General features: G+C 40.3%; 1 protein-coding gene across 3 annotated transcripts in view; it reads left to right on the top strand.

Annotated features, from left to right (window-relative positions):
* The first annotated feature begins 2164 nt into the window (after window positions 1–2164).
* Window positions 2165–21172, top strand: part of API5 (apoptosis inhibitor 5) — a 30263-nt gene continuing 11255 nt past the window's right edge. For all 3 annotated transcript variants that reach the window (XM_009007960.5, XM_009007959.5, XM_002755195.5), the window contains exons 1-9: window positions 2165–2369; window positions 8589–8750; window positions 10394–10487; window positions 10985–11050; window positions 11549–11700; window positions 14321–14527; window positions 17137–17241; window positions 18698–18787; window positions 20084–20265. In XM_009007960.5, the coding sequence (XP_009006208.1) occupies window positions 2301–2369; window positions 8589–8750; window positions 10394–10487; window positions 10985–11050; window positions 11549–11700; window positions 14321–14527; window positions 17137–17241; window positions 18698–18787; window positions 20084–20265 (1127 nt within the window). In that variant the 5' untranslated portion in view covers window positions 2165–2300. The remainder of the gene's footprint in view (window positions 2370–8588; window positions 8751–10393; window positions 10488–10984; window positions 11051–11548; window positions 11701–14320; window positions 14528–17136; window positions 17242–18697; window positions 18788–20083; window positions 20266–21172) is intronic.

Genomic DNA, 21172 nt, shown 5'->3' on the forward strand with positions numbered 1-21172 from the left:
GATGCTACAGTCCTGAGGGACTATGTTAACTTCTCTTCCGGGGTCCACAAGGGGCATGGTTTCAAAGGCAAGAACCTCCCAGCGCCATGCCTCCATCCACCTCCCCTCCTGGAAACCTAGAGTTCTTTGTCTTATTTTACCTCCTGGGGCTAGGTGGACAGCGCAGGCGAGTGCCTTTGCTGAGAAAGCCCGCCAAAAGCTCTGAGGAAGGAGGCTTTGATTGTGGGCCAGGCAACCAATCCTATATCAGAGTCAAAGATCAATCACTCCAGAGGAAGTGTGGAAAAGTTCCTCTCACTGGACAAGAACTTGAATGGGGCGGGAGTAACTCCACAGTTAAATTCCCCCTACTCCCTTACCTATACGCACTCCATCTCTGGATGCCCTCCCACGACAACATGGGAGTCCACTCTCTCTCTCTCTATTTCTCTTTCTCTCTCTCTACCTAATCAATTGCTTTTCTGCAAAGCTCTTTGGGTCCGACAGTTACTTGAACGAGCTCACCAGGCCACCAGGGCCTCTTCCCCATTCTTGGGTGAGTGAGGCCCAAGGACATGGGAAAACACATCTGATGGAGGAACAGTGAGAGTCTTTGGGACACCCCCACAACCCTGTTCCTGTCACCTAGTTTCATCCCCACATGGCCACCTCCACTTTGCAGCCACGAGTCCCTTGTGGATCCATATTTCAGGCTCCTCAAAATGGCCCCACACTTGAGGGAAGGGTGTTGCCATTGACCTCAAACTACTCACTCACAAGAGCATCTTTCTCCAAAATATAAAAATAAAAATCTTATCACCAATTCCTCTCATTTTATTCCCTAATTCTTTTTTCTTTTTCACCACAAGTCCAAATTGCAAATCTTTTTAACATTGAATTTTACACTTGATTTCTTATTTTTAGAGAGGGGTCTTGCTATGTTGCCCAGGATGGACTTGAATTCCTGGGCTCAAGTGATCCTACCACCTTAGCCTCCCAAATAGCTGGGACTGTTGGCTACCATGCCCAGTCTAATCCTTTTTAGGATTTGAGATTTATCCTCAACCTGACTGAGAAGTGCAAGAGCCAGGGAATTCCTCTGTAATCATTTCCCATGTATATTTTTTGATCTGGCTTTGAAATTTACGGTCTATTGTGGTTCAATGCTTCAGTCTTAAAATTTTAACATCCTTTTACACATAGAACAAAACTTTATTTTGTGTGCTTTGTCTGTTTTACATAAATGGGATCATCTTATACCTGCTTTGCAACTTTTTGTTTTCTTTGTCGTTTTTTGAGACAGACAGAGTTTCACTCTGTGGCCCAGGCTAGAATGCAGTGGCATGATCTTGGCTTACTGCAGACTCCACCTCCTAGATTCAAGAAATTCTCATGCCTCTTGGCCTCCCAAGTAGCTGGGACTTAAGGTGTGCATCACCACACTCAGCGAATTTTTGTATTTTTAGTAGAGACCAGGTTTCACCATGTTGGCCAGGCTGGTCTCAAACCCCTGACCTCTAGGGATCCACTGGTCTCAGCCTCCCAAAGTGCTGGGATTACAGGCGTGAGTCCCCACGCCCGGCTAGATGTATACATAATATATAATAATTATTATATATATATATATAATTTCATCTAAACTTGTATCTTAGAAATTCTTATCAGTTGAGTGTATGTGATTTCATTTACTTATTATACTCTTGGATATTGAACATAATCAGGTGGCCTCAATTCTTTACATTGGCAGCAAGCAAAGATAAGCAAATTCTTTCAGCAGGCCAAATTAGAACCCACACTTGATTAGCCTGGTGGACACAGGTTTTTTAATGGCATTTGAATGTATTTTGCTTCCCACCGGACCCATTACCCTGTATTGCCACCAATTAATATTACCTTTATTGAATCAGGAGGAAATCGTTTGTGACTTCTCATATGTAAGATCTTCTAAGGACAGAAACGCAATTATCTTTGTATTAACCTTCCTGCTCACCCCCACCCGTCCCATCGACAAGGTCCAGTCCTGTTTAAGCTTTCAAAAACGAATGAGCTGATTCAATCATCCTTGCCGTTCTTTGCTCCTCCAACCACTAGAGGGGGAAACAACCCGCGGCGGTGCATTGGAGTCTACTGAAGGCCGCTCCCGACGTGCGCGTCTTTACGTAGGCGTCTGGGGCGGAGCCGCGCTGTGCGCGGTGACTGGCGGCGGCACTGGCGGCAGCTGGAGGCGTAATAGTGCGGGTAGTGGGCTTGGAGAAGTTACGAGGCGGCGGTGGCGCCGGCGAGAAGGATAGCGGAAGCGGGCCCTGGGCTTGTCGCTCACCATGCCGACGGTAGAGGAGCTTTACCGCAACTATGGCATCCTGGCCGATGCCACGGAGCAAGTGGGTCAGGTGAGTGAGTCCTCCGGCGGCCTGCAGGGCCCGGCGCTCCGCGGCCTCTCGAAAGCGCTGCCCGCCGCGCTCCCAGGGCCGGGCGGGAGCTGCGGCTTCAACCTCTCGGGGGCTCCTAGCCTCCTCAGGCCGTCTCGTCGGGACGGGCCTCTCTGGGAGTGTAGACCCCGGCTGTACCAGGGAGACCGCGGTCGGGCTGCTCTGTCTACCTCTCCCAGTCTTCTCCCACCTTGGCGTTACCTAACTCAGACCCCTCAGGCTCTCGGCAGTTCTCCTCCCGAGCTTTCCCGTACAGGATTCTCTTAAGCCTTTCTCCTTTTCGGTGAATTTCAGTCCTTCCAAGATTAGATCGGGAATTTTCTTCAAGAGGTCAAGGTGTGTTTTTTTGGAGGCAAAATTCTGCTACTAATTGAAGAAGTGCGTTTAGGAGACCAAAGTATGTGAGAAACGGAAGAGGGACTCTTTCGTCCAGACATTGATTTCATTTATTTAGTACATTTTTTGAGCGCCGAGCGCTGGAGGTACAGATGGAAGCGCGCTCTCCCAGAATGTGCAGTTAGCAGGGAGTGAACGATAGGCACTGTGAGACCGGGCGCGGTGGTTCGCGCCTGTAATCCTAGCACTTTGGGAGGGCGAGGCGGGCGGGTCACGAGGTCAGGAGTTCGAGACTAGCCTTACCAACATGGTGAAACCCCGTCTCTACTAAAAATACAAAAATTAGTCGGCCGTCTTGGCACACGCCGGTCATCCCAGCTACTTAAGAGGCTTAGGTGGGAGGATCGCGTGAACCCGGGAGGCGGAGGTTGCAGTGAGCCGAGATATTTGCCACTGCACTCCAGCCTGGGCGACAGAGCAAGACTCTGTCTCAGTAAAAGAAAAAAAAAAAAAAGATAGGCATTGTGTTTTTTGTTTTTCTTTAATGAAACGTGTTTGAAGAAAATAAAACAGGGCTGGAAGAAGGAGAGCGGGAGCATGCATCTCTGAATGGAGTTGCTTGGAAGGGCTTTCTTGGGATGCTTGCCCCTGACACAGTTTCTCAGCAGTGTTGAATTATTCTTACAAGCCATTGGTTCTTTGTATGAGTTTTCAAATACTGGAGTACATTGAACTTGATAAGTGGTTGGGTATGTGTGTTCTTGGGAAAAGAACCAGGCTCTCCTGGAGGTAATCTTGATCATCGTTTCAGAAATCCCACGCCATAGCTTTTCAGTGCTTAAAACTTCGTGATTTTTATGCTTATGCATGCCGTCTTGGAGAAAGTGAAAGTTTCTAGTCTATTAACAGTCGTGGCAGTACCTTTCCCGTCCCCTTTTCTGAACATAATTCAAATAGGACCTTTCTGAGCTGAACGGAAAAAAAAATTTCATGTTGGAGCTTTATTGTAGCTTGATCTAGAATTGTGAATATACCAGTTTCAAATATCAAATGATTTTTTTCTTTCCTACTTCATTCTCTATCAGTCGGGAATTTCACTTTTATTAGCGGGAAATGTATACTGATGTTCTGTTGTAGATGTGGATAGTGTGTAGGTCGGTTGAGAAGGAGTATTCTGTTCATTAAGAAAATAAAAACTGCCGGGTGCGGTGGCTCACGCCTGTAATCCCATCTATTTAAGAGGCCTGGAGGGGTAGATCACTTGAGGTCAGGAGTTTGAGACCATCCTGGCTAACATGGTAAAACACCACCTCTACTAAAAATACAAAAATTAGCCAGGCGGTGGCATGCATGTGTAGTCCTAGCTACATGGGAGGCTGTGGCAGGAGACTCACTTGAGGTTGCAGTGAGCTGAGATCGTGCCACTGCACTCCAGCCTGGGTGACAGAGCGAGACTCCATCTCAAACAAAAAAAAATTAAAAAGTAAAAAGATAAAAACTATAGTCAATTATAGTTTGAATTTGTTGTTGTTCCTAAAAAGAACTCGTAGTGAAGTTACTCTCAATCATATAATTCATCTTTGACTTAGTTGGGTAACACTGTAGTAAATTGTTCTACCTATGTTTGGGGATAGGGTGAAAGCTAGAACAGTGATTCTGTCAGGAATCCTTCTAAGAATCTTCGAAGCCATATACATAATGTTGTCCCATCCCCTACTCTAATTTTGAGAGTTGCTTGCATTTCCTTCTCATGTCATCTTTAATTATAAAAACCGGATTGAATTGAGAGTTCTCCCCAAGAGGTCAAAATATCTTTCTCACAACAAAAATCTTCTCTTTATTTACTAAGGGTATTTAAGAGACAAGTTTGTGAAAAACAAAAAAGGATACTTTTGTCTAGACCTTAATGAGGTCTCATACTTTATTCAATACATTTCACCTACCATATACCAGGCTGGTCACTGGAATTTTACACAATTCCCTGTAGGTTATGGGTGATCAGTGCTTTCTGTATTGACAGCTGTCAAGCAACTATTTAAAACAATATCTCTGCATAATGAGATGTAGTGGTTAGCTCAGGCTGCTCAAATATTGTGAATTTTAGGAGAACTGAAGATAATGCCTACTAATTCTGCTCTATTGGGTTATACTTACTCCTTTTTAGAGAAAACGCCTAAAACAAAACAGTAGGTTTTAGGATATTGCTTGTAATTTAACAAAGGCAAAAACCAACTTCGTGGAGAGGACATCGTTTCTCTTGTTTTTAAGGAGAGAAAACAGTGTTCATGATCTTGGTGTAGCAAAGCCTGATTTTCATGTCAATTTAGGAGATTTATGATCAAGACTCAGTTTCCTGGCAGATACCTGTCTGGACACTTCTGAGACTGCATTATGCATTCGAGTTTGTCAGTCTTGACTTCCTTCTAACTTTTATTTTGATTATCAGCCTTTAACAGAGAGGTGAGCACTACAGTTTTTCAGATTGCTGCCACTACAGACTATTCCCTCCTCATTATTGTCAATACTCTTTTCAGAATAGTGCCTTCTAAGTATATAAGGGTAAACACAAGCCCTCTGAGGTTTTCTCAGCTAATTTCCACAAAGCAGATCGAATCCTTCTCTTTTTGAACCCCTTGGCATTCTGTATTTATTAATTATACTTCATACTTTTATTTTATTATTTATTTCCATATTTCATTTATAAAGCCTCAAGGGTTACTCTTATTTTTTATTTATTTATTTTTATTTTTTGCTTCTCTCCTTGCACTGTACCTTGCCCTTCAGAAGGCATTTCTTTTTCAAAGTTGAAGAAATGTATGCAAGGAAGGAACAGGGAAACTATTTACAAAAGAAAAGAAAAAACATTTACACAGATTATCCATAATGGGTGATGGAGGGAACTTTTACTTTATCATACACACACACATACATACATATATGAGCATGTATATTCTAACACACAAACTGCAGATGACAAATTGAAGTGCAGAATGATTTAATACCTCAAATCTTCCAGTCCTGTTATCTTCTCATGTAACTCCCATGTTCTGCCTGTGTGTTCATCCTGCCTTTCCCCCACTCTGCCTCTGCCACTCCTTCAGGTCTTGCTGCACTCTGCCCAGGGCTCCTGACTAGCCATAATAGAGCAAGCTGTGGCCCATCATTTAAAATTCTGTTTCAAATTATTATGAATTTACTTATTTTAACATGTAGATACTTAATTTTATGTTATGTCGTCAAAATCTTAAAAGTTAAAAAATGTTTGGGACACCTGTTAAAGGACCACGACAGTCAGGCTGATTAGATCTATATAACGCCGAAACCCCAATTCTTCCTGTCGTATCAATCATTGAGTACACTAGCTTTGCAGGGTTGAAGTGTAGGCTTCTTGGACTTATATTTCATGAAATATCACTCTTGTAGTAGCGTTTCTTGTGTGATTAAGCTAAAACCACTGACCAACCAAGTTTGTAATCCCTCTAAACTATGTGGAAGTATTTATTTTTCTCTGAGCCCTAGTTTCCTCATCTGAAAAATAGCAGTAGTAGTAACACCTATTATGATGTAGACAAGGAATCACTCAGTCCCTGGTAGACTTTCAGTAAGTATTGCTAATGATTCCTTTTTATTTGATTCCAGATTTAATATTTTTTTCTTGGCAGAACGAAGGTTTGTTTTAAGCAGGGTTTTTGTTTTTGTTTTTGTTTTTCCATTTAATTTTGGACAGTGTAAGGAGTTTCTTCAAATGGCTTTGTAAGTAAAGCTTTAAGTTTGAGTTAAAGGAAATTAGATTTGTGATACCCTGCAAAAAGTAAGGATTCAGAACAAACTTTGATTTTATGAAGTCTGCCTAGAAGTCTGAGGCAAACCACAGGAATGTAAAGTAGTCAGCCATGATTTTTTTTTTTTTTTAATGTTTGTAGCGAAAAGTATGTCATACACCTTTTTTTCTTTGAGACAGGGTCTTGCTCTGTCAGGCTGGAGTGCAGTGGCCTGACCACAGCTCACCACAGCCTTGATCTCCTGGGCTCAAGTGATTCTCCTGCCTCAGCCTCCGGAGTAGCTGGGACTGCAGGCACACACTACCATGCCTGGCTAATTTTATATTTCTCAAAGAGATGGGGGTCTTGATGTGTTTATAATATTCACTTATCAGTGATAACTCCTGAAGACTGATATATCTGCATTTCATGAAGAAGCTAACCTTATTCACAGAAATTTCTATTATTTGAGAGTTGTTTTGCTTCATATAACAGTAACTTTGCATCCTGCTTTATTTTTTCACTTACCATAGCATTGTCCGCAAAAAGAATCACTATAAAATAAATCCAGTAATTCTCTTGTTTATTGGATGTTTATTGGTCATTCCCCGCTCGATGGCATGAAGTAAGCTCGTGTCTAAAGCACAAGGTTTTTTTTCCAGTTACTAAATTGTATTCATATGTCCAAACAGAAGATAGACGTGTAGTCTTTCTGTATTTGTTACTGTTATTTACCATCTTTATTAGTGTCATTTTATAAAAGGACTGGTTTGGAAGCAAGTACATAAGGAGGATTGGGAACTTACTGATTCTCCTCCGATTATGAGTATTTGAGGGAGAGCACGTGTGATTTTTTTTTTTTTTTTTAAGGAAACAAATGAGTTTTGAGTATATTCTTCCAATAGAGAGTTTAAACATGTGACATTAGAATCTGTCTTAATCCAAAATTGGCTGGCTATGTGGAATGAATTGTCAAAGCTTTCATATATTGCAACGAGGTAAAATTAAGCTGCCCTTCCTAACATTGCTGGAATTGCTCAATTTCAGTAATGTATTCCCTTCGTCTTCCTCAGGGTGCTAATTGGAAACAGGTAAATTTTTATTATTAAGTAAATATAGTGCAATTTTTGTGATTTCTATAGTATTTATTACGATTTATTTATTTTTTTTAAGTTGGAGTCTCGCTCCGTCACCCAAGCTGAAATGCAGTGGCGCAGTCACAGCTCACTGCAACTCTGCCTCCCAGATTCAAGTGATTCTCCTGCCTCAGCCTCCTGAGTAGCTTGGATTACATCTGCCACCAAGCCAAGCTAATTTTTTATTTTTAGTAGTGGGGGCTTCACCATGTTGGGCAGGCTGATCTGGAAGTCCTGACATCAGGTGATCACCCACCTTGGCCTCCCAAAGTACTGAGATTACAAGCACGAACCACTGCACCTGGCCATCATTACAGTTTTTTTTTTTTTCCTTTGGAGACAGGATCTCACTGTCGTCCAGGCTGGAGTGTAGTGGCATGATCTCAGGTCACTGCAACCTCCGACTCCCCGACTCAAGCAGTTCTCCTGCCTCACCCTCCCGAGTAGCTGAGATTACAGGCACATGTCACCACATCTGGCTAACTTTTGTGTTTTGATAGAGACGGGGTTACACCATGTTGGCCAGACTGTCTTGAACTCCTGACCTCAGGTGATCTGCCCACCTCAGCCTCCCAAAGTGCGGGGATGACAGATGTGAACCACTGCACCTGGCCCATTACAATTACATTTTTGAAGCATGATTCGGTCACAAGGCTAGAGTCAGTAATCACTAGAATGAAAAAGTATTGGTATATTAACAAATACATTTGCTTTTTTCTTAAAATTAGAATCATCGGTCCCCCCAACTCAAAAATAAAGCAAAGATGGAGGGAGAACAGAATTGGGAAGATAAGTGTCCAATTTAAGCAGTAAACCTCCAAAAATAAGCCTTATTTCTTAGCCTGTGTAAAAACATAAAGCACACTCTAACATGTTTGTTATGGTCTTTTATTTAGCTTCCCGTCCTTTAAAATCATGTGTCTTTCCTGCTTTCTTCTTTATTTCAGCATAAAGATGCCTACCAAGTGATATTGGATGGTGTGAAAGGTGGTACTAAGGAGAAACGATTAGCAGCTCAGTTTATTCCAAAATTCTTTAAGCATTTTCCAGAATTGGCTGATTCTGCTATCAATGCACAGTTAGACCTCTGCGAAGATGAAGATGTATCTGTAAGTTTATGAATGACACTTGATAGCAGTCTTCAGATATATCTGTGTGTGACTAATATAATTGAAATAGCAATCTGATATATCAGAGTGCACAATAAAATACTCCAGTGTGGTCTGGCATGGCATCATACCCAGGCTTATATTTACATTTGAGAAAATGTATTAGCCTTTTCACCACCTTTAAGTTACAAAAAATGCATCAAATCTCGAAATACTTCATTTTGCTTATCATTTATCCACTGTTAAAAATGGATCATGGCTCACATCTTGTTTCAGAGATTGTTATTCATTGTGTATATGAAATTAGACTGTTAGTTTTTAATCAATTTGTGCTCACTTTGATGTTTAAATTAGTGTTATACCATAAAATGTAGTTTCACCACCCTTATATATTTTGCATGGCAGAAAAATAGTCTGTGTAATAAGTGAATAGGATTACTAGACTAAAAAGAAATAGGGTTTTTTCAGGGCGGGGTGGGTAACAGAATTAACTGGAAGTATTTCTGGCTGCTGACACAAGTTCCTAAGAATATTCAGCTGTTAGCTCTTGTCTTTTTAGATGAAACAGTGAATTGCCAACATTTCATACAGAATTTGCTGGATATAACCCCTGTATATATATTTTTTAATAGAGACAGGGTCTCACTCTGTTGCCTAGACTGGAGTACAGTTGCACATCCATAGCTTACTGCTGCCTTGAACTCCTGGGTTTGTGCATTTCTTCTGCCTTAGCCTCCCAAGTAGCACAGGCACCATTCCCAACTGATTTTTAGTTTTTTTGTAGGGTCTTGTTTTGTTGTCCAGGCTGGTCTCAAACTCCTGGCCTCAAGCTGTCCTCCCATCTTGGCCTTCTGAAGCATTGGGATTATAGGCGCGAGCCACCTACCTGGCCCGCTATACATTTTGTATGTAAAAATGGAATAAGCCTAGATCAGTATTTGGAATTAAACATACAGAATATAGCCACAAATGTTGTATTTAGTAGTCAGTACTAAAAATTCTAAGGTAAACAGTTACTAGGTGTAACATTCCACAGTAGCCATTTTTAAGGACTACTGTATTATAAGCCCAAAGGTAGTAAAAAACCTAGCAGTTGTATATAATTACCATATAAACAGTTGTTTATAATCTCAAATGTCTCTTTCAGACCTTGTTAACATCCCTTTTTACATTTTATTCTTTACACTTGAATATTAAATTGGAGCAAATTCTTTTTTAAACTGCTGTTTTATATTTTTGTGTCTCATACACCCCTAGCTACGGTTTCTCTGTGGTTTTAGTTTTCTTAAAAAGTGGAGCTTAGACCTAGGCATGGTGGCTCATGCCTATAATCCCAACACTTTAGGAGGCTGAGGTGGGGAGATCTCTTGAGCCTAGTAGTTTGAGAACAGCCTGGACAGCATAGGGAGACCCGCCTCTAAAATTAGCCACGCATGGAAGCTTGTACCTACAGTCCCAGCTACTATGGCGGCTGAGACAGGAGGATCTCTTGAGCCTGGAAAGGTCTAGGCTATAGTAAGCCATGATTGGACCACTGCACTCCAAACTGGGCAACAGAGCAAAACCTTATCTTAAAACAAAAAAAACTTCTTTATTTTAAGGGTGATAGTTTTTGGTTAATTTTTGTTTGAAATCATGCCCAGATTCGACGACAAGCAATTAAAGAACTGCCTCAATTTGCCACTGGAGAAAATCTTCCTCGAGTGGCAGATATACTAACACAACTCTTACAGACAGGTAAGGGATTTCATTATTACCTTTTTCTCTAAATATATATCTTCTTTCTGAAATGTTTATTCTATTTTTAGCTTTTGAATGGGGTACAGGAGAGCTAGAGGTCCTACCTCTGATAGAGATTAAATTTCCTTCTTTTATTCAGTAGTTAAAGCTTAATGATTTCTGGTTATTTAATTCCTAGAATTGTTTTGTTTTTAATTCTGTTATGAAGGTGTAATTACTACATTCTTTTGGGCATTTTGATGTATCATAATTTTCCCCCCAATTTCCTGTAGTTTCATAATTGTACCATCTTAACAGAAGTTTTTCAGGCATGCCAGATCAGGCTTTCTACCCTTACAAGAAACATGTATCTTTTTGGTACTTGAGGGAATGGCTTAAGTTGTAAGTTTCCTGTGATGTAAACTTGAGAAACTGTTGAATCTTAAGTCTGAAACTGAAGCACATGATATTTTAAATTTGTTTTATATTCATTATTCCACTTTATCTCCATCCAGATGACTCTGCAGAATTTAACCTAGTGAACAATGCCCTGTTAAGTATATTTAAAATGGATGCAAAAGGTAAGGCCAGTTCTCACTCTGAATTGTTTGATGTCTTACAAAACCACACAGTTAGGTGTTACTCATTGCCAATAAAGTATAGGGTTTACCCAGAGTTCTATTTCATAAAAATTCTAAGTATTGTGAAAAAAGTCTCCTTAGGTCAAGATGTTTATGACTAGAAAAACCAGCAGAAATAACTGCAAAAACAGATCAAATTTTTCCATGAGAAATCTGTTGGAAAAACTCCCTTTGACACTTTAAAAAAATTATTACAAAATACCTGGGTTTTATTATTACGAATGGTAAAGAAAAGTCATGCTCAAGCTATGTCTTCTTGAAGAAAGCATGTGATCACTCATGCTGTAGACATTTCAGATGACTTTTAATTAGTAATGGGGATGATACCCCGAAAGTTTATTAACTTGTTTCAGAAGAAATAGTATAAATTGAGTTAAATGGAAAAACACCATTACACTATAGAACTGACTTGCTATGGGCAACTATTTTGTTTTGCAGGGACTTTAGGTGGATTGTTCAGCCAAATACTTCAAGGAGAGGACATTGTTAGGGAACGAGCAATTAAATTCCTTTCTACAAAACTTAAGACTTTACCAGATGAAGTCTTAACAAAGGAAGTGGAAGAGCTTATACTAACTGAATCCAAAAAGGTGAGCTTTGGTCTTCATTTGGTGGAAATTCTCTAAAGCAAAAGAGCATACTTGATGTTGGCAGTATTCGTCATTGTTATGTTTGGCTCATATATAAAATGATATATCAGAACCACCATAGGACTTCTAAGTTTTTCTTAGATTGTATTTAGTGGGTAACCCCCCTTCTGGGCACCAAGGAAGGAGAGCTAAACAGACCCCCGGCACAAATAGTGCCTAAAAAAATATCTTACTACTCATATATTTCCTTTTATATGATCCTTTTATATAATTGTCTTAGTTTGTAGTTGGAGGAGTGTCAAGAGCAGACACTGTGCAGAGCAGGTACTAGGGGAATATAGCCATACCAAGACAAGAATCTATGACCCAGGCGGTAGTGCCCCTGCCTAAAAGGGCATGCACTACATGGCAGGCTGGCCCAAGTGGCAGTGTTCAGTATTGTAAAAATACCCACTGTATGGCAAGCTTAAACCAAAAGTCACTCCTCCTATAAAAGAGTTGTACTATCTTGCATCTAGTTATTGTGGAAAGCTGGCCTCAGGTCAGCAATCCCACGAGCGTCGGAGGGCTTAAAACCCCTCCAGTATAGTTGTGCCATGGTGGCTCTAAACCCTGTCGGCTCTCTTGCTACTGGGCTAACTTAAAACATCCTCCTACAAAAATCCTTAAAAGTAGCCTGCCCCTAAATAAAAAATGTTGCACACTGCACCCTCCTTACTGCCCACTGCCTACCTCCTTACTGCCCACTGCCCACCTCCTTGCCTCGGTAACCTAATAGAAGTAAACCCCTTGCTGCCCACTGCCCACCTCCTTGCCTCGGTAACCTAATAGAAGTAAACCCCTTGCTGCCCACTGCCCACCTCCTTGCCTCGGTGACCTTATGGGGATAGGCCTTTTGCTTATCACTCATGTAAGTGTCTTAACGCTGTCACTATCCTTAAAATAACCTCACTCACTACCCTCGCCCCGTCCTGTACCTAATAAGTACAGACGCACCTAAACACTCAAAGCCTTGCCTGTCTCCACTTACAAGTGGCGTTGGCCCCCCAGCTCAGCTGCTGTTTTTCAGTTCTTTGGTGTCCTGTCTCTATTTCTCGGATCCAGCGCTTCAGCAAAGCAATAAGAAACACCCCACAACCCTAGTGGGGCTAAACCCTACATTCAGCACTTTTGTCAGGTAATGATGAACCAATTTGGTAATTTAAAGGAGTCTGATTACATTTAAACCTTTTGTGATAGTGTCCTTAAAATGTATGCAACTTTCAGTACTCTGCAAATGACCTCCTTCAGGAAACTCCTTAAGTCCCACCTCTCCCTTCCATTTCAGGATATTCTCTCATAGTATTCTAAACTATTTCAAAATGAAATATATTATCACATCAAATGACATTTTCACCTTAGCCCATGGCACTATCCTCTCTTCAATGGTGAGATGACCATGCTTGTCTATGCTCCCAGCATCTAGCATAGTTGTAGATGCTGAGATTGGCAAGGTGCGTCACAGTTAACTTTTTACTCAATGTGCCAAGTTTGGGAATAGTTTACTTTTTTAATATGTTCAAGAAGATTCATGGTTTCTCTAAAGCATGTGACAAATCTTATGGTTCAGGCTGTAGAAATTTCAGACTACTACTGCTGCTTCCTTATTGATAAAATTATTTTTCAGTTAGACAGAAATAGCTCTGTAGCTGGGAATATCAGACTGTTTTACCTATGTCCCAGCTGGTAATCTGGTAGAGTATGTCATAACTGTGAGCTCCTTTGGTCTATGAATACAAAGATTTAGACCCACAGATATGGAAGATTTGATATGAGACCTGCAAGGTGTCCTGTTTTGTGTACAACAATTACTATACTAATATGAATTAGACTACTTTTAAATATGATTAACAATCTGATTCAACAGTCTGTTACAGAATTTTTCAACCATTTTTTAAAATCACTCCCCTAAATAGCCTTTTAAAGAAATTTTTTTTTTTTTTTTTTTTTTTTTTGAGACGGAGTTTTGGTCTTGTTACCCAGGCTGGAGTGCAATGGTGCAATCTCGGCTCACCGCAATCTTCGCCTCCTGGGTTCAAGTAATTCTCCCGCCTCAGCCTCCTGAGTAGCTGGGATTACAGGCACGCGCCACCATGCCCAGCTAATTTTTTGTATTTTTAGTAGAGACAGGGTTTCACCATGTTGACCAGGATGGTCTCGATCTCTTGACCTCGTGAACCACCCGCCTCAGCCTCCTGAAGTGCTGGGATTACAGGCTTGAGCCACCATGCCCGGCCCTAAAAAAATTTTTAAAGATACTGTTTTCTTAGCTGCTCTCCCATGAACTTTTAATCCCAAGTGTATACTGTATATCTGTTTATGGTCCTGTATGTATATCTGTGCTTTTGCACATAAAAAAGGTAACATTTTCTAAGAACGAATTTTTGCCCCCTTGGAGAATGCCTGGTTTACTCTGAAGCTCAACTGACCGAGGCTAGAAGTTGCCTTTTCATCAGTATTTTCGAAGCATTAATATCAAACTGACATTAGTAACTGAAATAAATTAGCTATTCTTTTTCAGTGTTGATCTTTCCCATTCAAATAATAAATATACTCTTATTCTGAATTGTCTCTTTTCCAGGTCCTAGAAGATGTGACTGGTGAAGAATTTGTTCTATTCATGAAGATACTGTCTGGGTTAAAAAGCTTACAGACAGTGAGTGGAAGACAGCAACTTGTAGAGTTGGTGGCCGAACAGGCTGACTTAGAACAGACCTTCAATCCCTCGGATCCTGACTGTGTGGACAGGCTCTTACAGTGCACTCGGCAGGCGGTACCCCTCTTCTCTGTGAGCTCTTTATTTTACACACCTGGTATTTTGATTACTCTATTAGCTGTGTATATTTCCATGAATACTAACTTTAACATTCCCCTTAAAACTTTCTAGTAGTGTCCCTTATCTGAAATGCTTGGAACCAGAAGTGTTTTTAGATTTTTTAATATTTGCATTTTTTTGAGAGAAAGAATTTTTTTTTCCTTGAGACAGGGTCTTGCCCTGTCACCCAGGCTGGAGTGCAGTAGCACGATCTTGGCTTACTGCAGCCTCCACCTCCCAGGTTCAAGCCATCCTCCTATCTCTGCCTCCCAACTAGCTACTACAATAGGCATGTACTACTATACCCAGCTAATTTTTATATTTTTTGTAGGTACGAGGATTTCCCGTTTTGCCCAGGCTGGTTTTGAACTCCTGAGCTCAAGCAGCCTGCCCTCTTTGGCCTCCCAAAGTGCTGGGATTACAGGTGTGAGCCACCATGACTGGCCAAGAAATTTTTTTAAAAGCCTTCTAGAGACGTTTTTTAAAAGTCATGAGAATTTTGCATTCTGTCTCAGGCTTTGTGTTTCCTCTGGCCATGCATCTTCTGGTATGTGCATACATTAGTTTGAAAAACACAGCTTAAAGGGACTATCCTAGATCAGGCGTGGTGGCTCATGCTTATAATCCCATTTTAGCACTTTGTGAGCCAAGGTGGGAGTTCAAGACCAGCCAAGGCAACACAGCAAGACCTCGTCTCTACAAAGAAAATTAAATAAAAGAACTATCCCTTTTGAGAAACACACAGTCTGAAAATCTAACACTAAAATGTGCCCCCCAATTTTTTTTTTTTTTTTTTTTTTTTGAGACCGTCTTGCTGTGTCCCCTAGGCTGGAATGCAGTGGCATGATTTCCACTCACTGCAACCTCCACCTTCTGGGTTCAAGTGATTCTTGTGCCTCAGCATCCCAAGCAGCTGGGATTACAGGCATGCATCACCACTCCCAGCTAATTCTTTATATTTTTAGTAGAGATGAAGTTTTGCCATGTTGCCCAGACTGATCTTAAACTCCTGAGCTCAGGCGATCTGCCCGCTTCCGCCTCTCAAAGTGCTAGGATTACAGGCATGTGCCACCATGCCTGGCCATGTCCCAAATTTGACCTGAGAATCAAGGAAAAGATTAAAATGTATAGATGTCCCAATGCTCCAGATGACTTTGCAGCAAAGTATATAAGGGGTCTTCAAAAACTTTCTGGAAAATGCATATTTGGAAAAAAAAAAACTATGCATGTATTTCAAAACACTTTTTACCAAAATAAACTTGTAACATGTCTGAACAGGATATAGTTTGAGGAACTAAAAAGGGTAAGAGCTCCCACCAGAGCAACATGAATTCTGCTGAAGTTGAACTAAGAACAAACATCGAATTTATGATGAAGCTTGGTGGAAGAATGGTGAAATCATTGATGCTTTATGGAAAGTTTATGGAGACAGTGTCCCCAAAGAAATCAGCAGTTTACAAATTGATCACTCATTTTAAGAAGGGACAAGACAATGTTGAAGCCCATTGCCACAGATCAATTTGCAAGGAAAAATTTAACCTTGTTTATGCCCTAAATGAAGAGGACCAACGATTTATAACAATAGCCAACATCATAGACATCTCACTTGGTTCAGCTTACTCAATTCTGACTGAAAAAAGTTTAACAAACTTCCTACTCAATGAATGCCAGAAATATTGTGCCTAGATTAGCTGCAGACAAGAACAGAGCTTTCAATGGAAATCTTAAAACAAGTGGCATCAAAATCCTGAAGCATTTCTTTGAAGAATGGGAACAGGAGGTGAAACATGGCTTTAGCAGTGCAATTCTGAAGACAAAGCACAGCCAAAGCAATGGGTACCAGGAGGTGGAAGTGGACCAGTCCAAGCAAAAGGAGACCAGTTAAGAGGAAGAGTTACGGCAACAGTTTTTTTGGATGCTCAAGACATTTTGCTAGTTGGCATTCTGGAGGGCTAAAGAATAACATCTATGTATTATGAGCTTGTTTTGAGAACGTTGGCCAAAGATTGAGCAGCAGAAGCCTTGGAAAGCTTCACCAGAGTCCTTCACCACTACAGTGCCCCTGCTCATTCCTCTCATCAAACAGGGACAGTTTTTAAGGGTTTTGATGAGGAATCATTAGGAATCCACCTTAAAGTCCTTATTTGGGCCCTTCTGATTTCTTTTTGTTGCCTGATCTTAAAAACCATCTTTAAAGGTCACCCACATTTCTTTGGTTAATAGTGTAAAAAAGACTACATTGACATGGTTAAATTCCCAGGACCCTCAGTTCTTTAGGGATGACTGGTATCATTGCCTGCAAAAGTGTCTTGACCTTGGTGGAGCTTATGTTGATAAATAAAGTTTAGATTTTTTTATTCTTTATCTTTTAATGCCCCATTTTTTTCCATGAACTTATTGAAGCCCCTTCGTAGGTCACCTATTGAGGTTATATCTGGGGCATGCTGGGGTGTGCACTATATCGTATTTGTAGTCAGAGATCTTGATGCTCTAGTGCTCAGCATTTATTGAATAAAATTCTGCTATAATATTTGAACAAATATTTGTTTTTTAACAATGCATTTTCTTTGAATTTCTTACAGAAAAATGTTCATTCCACAAGGTTTGTGACGTATTTCTGTGAACAGGTTCTTCCTAACCTCGGTACTTTGACTACCCCAGTTGAAGGTCTTGATATACAGTTGGAGGTAAGCAAAACTTTCAGCTTTAGCACTGATAAGGCATTCTTATATTTTAACAAAGATGTAAACCACTAACTTAGATCTGATTCTTAAGGGAGCAGTTTAAATGTCTAGTAATGGCCAGCCAGTAATCTCCCTAGACCAGCATTAATTGCATTAGGACTGCTTTGTGGATTCAATTAAAGTTTGCTGCAATGACAAAGCACTGCCTGTAATTTTTATTATAGTCAGTCTCTACCTTTGTAACCTAAATGTTTTTAAATAAGGTGTTTAATTCATCCATTTCTGTCCATAAATGATAGAGCCAACTTTAAACCCGATTAACACAAAATATCCTTTATTCCTTCTTCTCTAATAGAATTCACTACCCCTCCAACCGTTGTATCTTAGCTGTAATGTATGTAAACATTTTTTCACAGCATCTGTAATACTTCGCATTTGTTTATAATCTCTCCCTACATTTAACCTGATCCACCTCTGTATCCCCAGAATCTGGCAGAAAACTTGATTTTGAATCAAGCACTGCAAAGTGATTATTGAATTGGACTGAAATAAAAAAATGTGTATGCCATTTCTCTCATAGATCTTTGGGATAGAGAAGAATCTCACTGTGCACTGACAGGGTAGTTTGCTTCAAATGTCCTAGGCTAGGCTCATCAGACTGGGATTGGGTAATACAGGAATGAACCTTGAGAATAGTGGTCATTACCAATATTTTAAGTAAGTAAATAGGAAATCAGGCCCACCTTAAACATAAGTAAGTTCATTGCTGTTGAGAGTTCTTTTTTTTTTTTTGGAGGTGGAGTCTTGCTCTGTCGCCCAGGCTGGAGTGCAGTGGCGTGATCTCAGCTCACTACAACCTCCACCTCCCGGTTCAAGCGATTCTCCTGCCTCAGCCTCCTGAGTGGCTGGGACTACAGGCGCCCGCTACCATGCCCAGCTAATTTTTGTATTTTTAGTAGAGACGGGGCTTCACCATGTTGGCCAGGCTGGTCTCGAACTCCTGACCTTGTGATCTGCCCACCTAAGCCTCCTGAAGTGCTGGGATTACAGGCATGAGCCACCACACCCAGCCGAATGTTCTTGCTGTGTCTTTATAGTTAATATATTTATCATTTTTGTCTTGTAATTAGCACTATCATTCACCTGTAGCAGAAAGTGTCATAGGTATTATTTTTCATACGTCTTCTCACAGATATATTAGAAATCATGAGGTCTGGGTTTTAGAGTCTGCCCTGCCACTTACACACTATAACTTTGCCTAGTCACATAATCTGTAACTTTTGCTTCCTTCACAGTAAAATGTTAGCCTGCATCTCTAAGGTTTTCTTCCATTTCAAACTTTATGAATCTGTAAAAGCATAATTGGAAATAAGTAAAATCTTAAGTAGTTGTCTAGAATTGCTCTCACTTTATAGCCCTTGGTTATTCAAAAATAGTAATAGTGAATTGTGTGTTTTAGGTATTGAAATTGTTGGCAGAGATGAGTTCATTTTGTGGTGACATGGAAAAACTGGAAACAAATTTAAGGAAACTATTTGATAAGTTATTGGTAAGAACTTTTTCCTTTCCTTATGGGATAGTCAATATAAGCCCAAAGTCTAATTCAGTATTAACTTCTAGATTATAAGAACCAGTTTTTGAAATTTCAATTAAACAATAATCCTAACAAGTATTGTTAGCTTCTCATGCCACATGTTGTGGACTTTTTTAAAAATCTGTGTCAATCTTGATGTTTCTTCATTTATGTGTATAAAAGAAATTAACTCTTGACTCTTCTGATTGTACTAAGTAGTCTCAACACTGAAGTTAGCATTACACAACGTCATTTGCTTCAGGCTGCTAACTAGGGAGCTGCCAAGTAGCTTTAGCAACCAGGAAGAAAACTTTGTCATTTAGAAGTTATAATTAGGCAGAAAATAAGCCATCTGATAAAATTATTATCAACATCACTGAGTGGTTTTCTTATTTGATGTATTTGTATAACTAACATAGTGATAAGCATTAGGCCCTTAGCATGAATTGTCATCAACATCGGTGCTTGTCCAGATCTATCATAATTTACTGGGTTGTTACAGTACTGATACTGAATTCATTGGCAGCACTTTGCATGTCATGAGTCAGTACTTAAACAATATGAGGGCCGGGCGCGGTGGTTCACGCCTGTAATCCCAGCACTTTGGGAGGCCAAGGCGGGTGGATCACGAGGTCAAGAGATCGAGACTATCCTGGTCAACATGGTGAAACCCCGTCTCTACTAAAAATACAAAAAATTAGCTGGGCACAGTGGTGCTTGCCTGTAATCCCAGCTACTCAGGAGGCTGAGGCAGGAGAATTGCCTGAACCCAGGAGGCGGAGGTTGCGGTGAGCCGAGATCGCGCCATTGCACTCCAGCCTGGGTAACAAGAGCGAAACTCCGTCTCAAAAAAAAAAAACAATATGAACTAATGTTCAGAAAATATTTTTGTAGTAAGCATAGTGTAGTTGTTAAGAGCATCAACATTGGATGTCAAACCTAGATTGAATTCTCACTCTTCAGTTTATTAACTTTGTTACCATGAGAAGGTTACGGTAAATCTTGGGGCATCAGTGCCTTTATCTATAAGTGCCTAATAAAGAATAGCTACATTAATTTTCATTATTAATAGTAGCAGCTATAACAAATTAATATGAAGCATAGACAGGCTCAAGCATTGATCCAGTAAGTACAAAAGAAATCTGAGTGTCTGGTTTTGATAGTTTTTAACGCTCCATGCCTTAAAAGCATGCACTATGACTCCCTGAATATTTGTTTATAATTTGACTATTTAGAGCAGATTGCAAACATCTGTATATTTTTCTGTCCTAGGAATACATGCCCCTCCCTCCAGAAGAAGCAGAAAATGGAGAGAATGCTGGTAATGAAGAACCCAAGCTACAGTTCAGTTATGTGGAATGTTTGTTGTACAGTTTTCACCAGTTGGGCCGAAAACTTCCAGATTTCTTAACAGCCAAACTGAATGCAGAAAAACTCAAAGATTTCAAAATCAGGTGATACATGATTGAGGTGGCTCAATCCTTGGCAAAGGTGGTAGCTATCTTGAAGTTCCTTGGGTTGTGTTTTTGTTTTATGAGAGCTTTGTCCCCACCCTGCCTTACCCCAGTGGTACAGAATGAAGGGTTCAAAAAACAGGCATGTTTGTAAACATGTGACAGAAGTGAGCCGGCCACGGTGGTTCATGCCTGTAATCGGAGCACTTTGGGAGGCCAAGGCAGGAGAATTGCTTGACGCCAGGAGTTTCAGACCAGCTGAGCAACATAGTAAGATCCTGTCTCTACAAAAAATAACTTTAAAAAAATTAGCAGGGCGTGGTGACACACCAGTAGATTTGCAGCAAACACAGAGATAGGAGGATTGCTTGAGCCCAGGAGTTCGAGGTTACAGTGAGCAGCAGTCATGCCTCTGCACTCCTGTCTTGAGTGATGAGATCATGTCTCTAAAAAAATTAAAAGACACAAATGTCTTAACAAATCCATGATGGGGAAAAAGGACTCTGGCTCTTCCTACTTGTTTTATGATCTTGGACAGGTACCCTAACCTCTCTTATCCGCCTCAAATTTTTCTCAGTTGTTAAATGATAATAGTACCTACCTCATAAGAGTTGTGGGAATTTAATGAGACAATGAATGTACCACTTTTAGCACAGTGCCTAATAAATAGTAGGTATTAATAGACTGTTGCTGCTATTATTAATAATATCTTATAGTGTTACTGGAGAAGCAGTACTAGAGAAATCAATATAAATAGTTTTCACAAAGATACTGCTTATTGAATTGTTCCATTAACAAATTCACAAATTTTGAAATGCTTGAGCCATTCTGTTAGCTGTTACTGTCCTCTGCCGTGTGGTAAGACAGAAGTTTCATACTTGATAAAGCTCTTGATCAGAAAACAAGC

Source organism: Callithrix jacchus, chromosome 10 (genome assembly GCF_049354715.1).
Source record: "Callithrix jacchus isolate 240 chromosome 10, calJac240_pri, whole genome shotgun sequence".
NCBI classification, from domain to species: domain Eukaryota; kingdom Metazoa; phylum Chordata; class Mammalia; order Primates; family Cebidae; genus Callithrix; species Callithrix jacchus.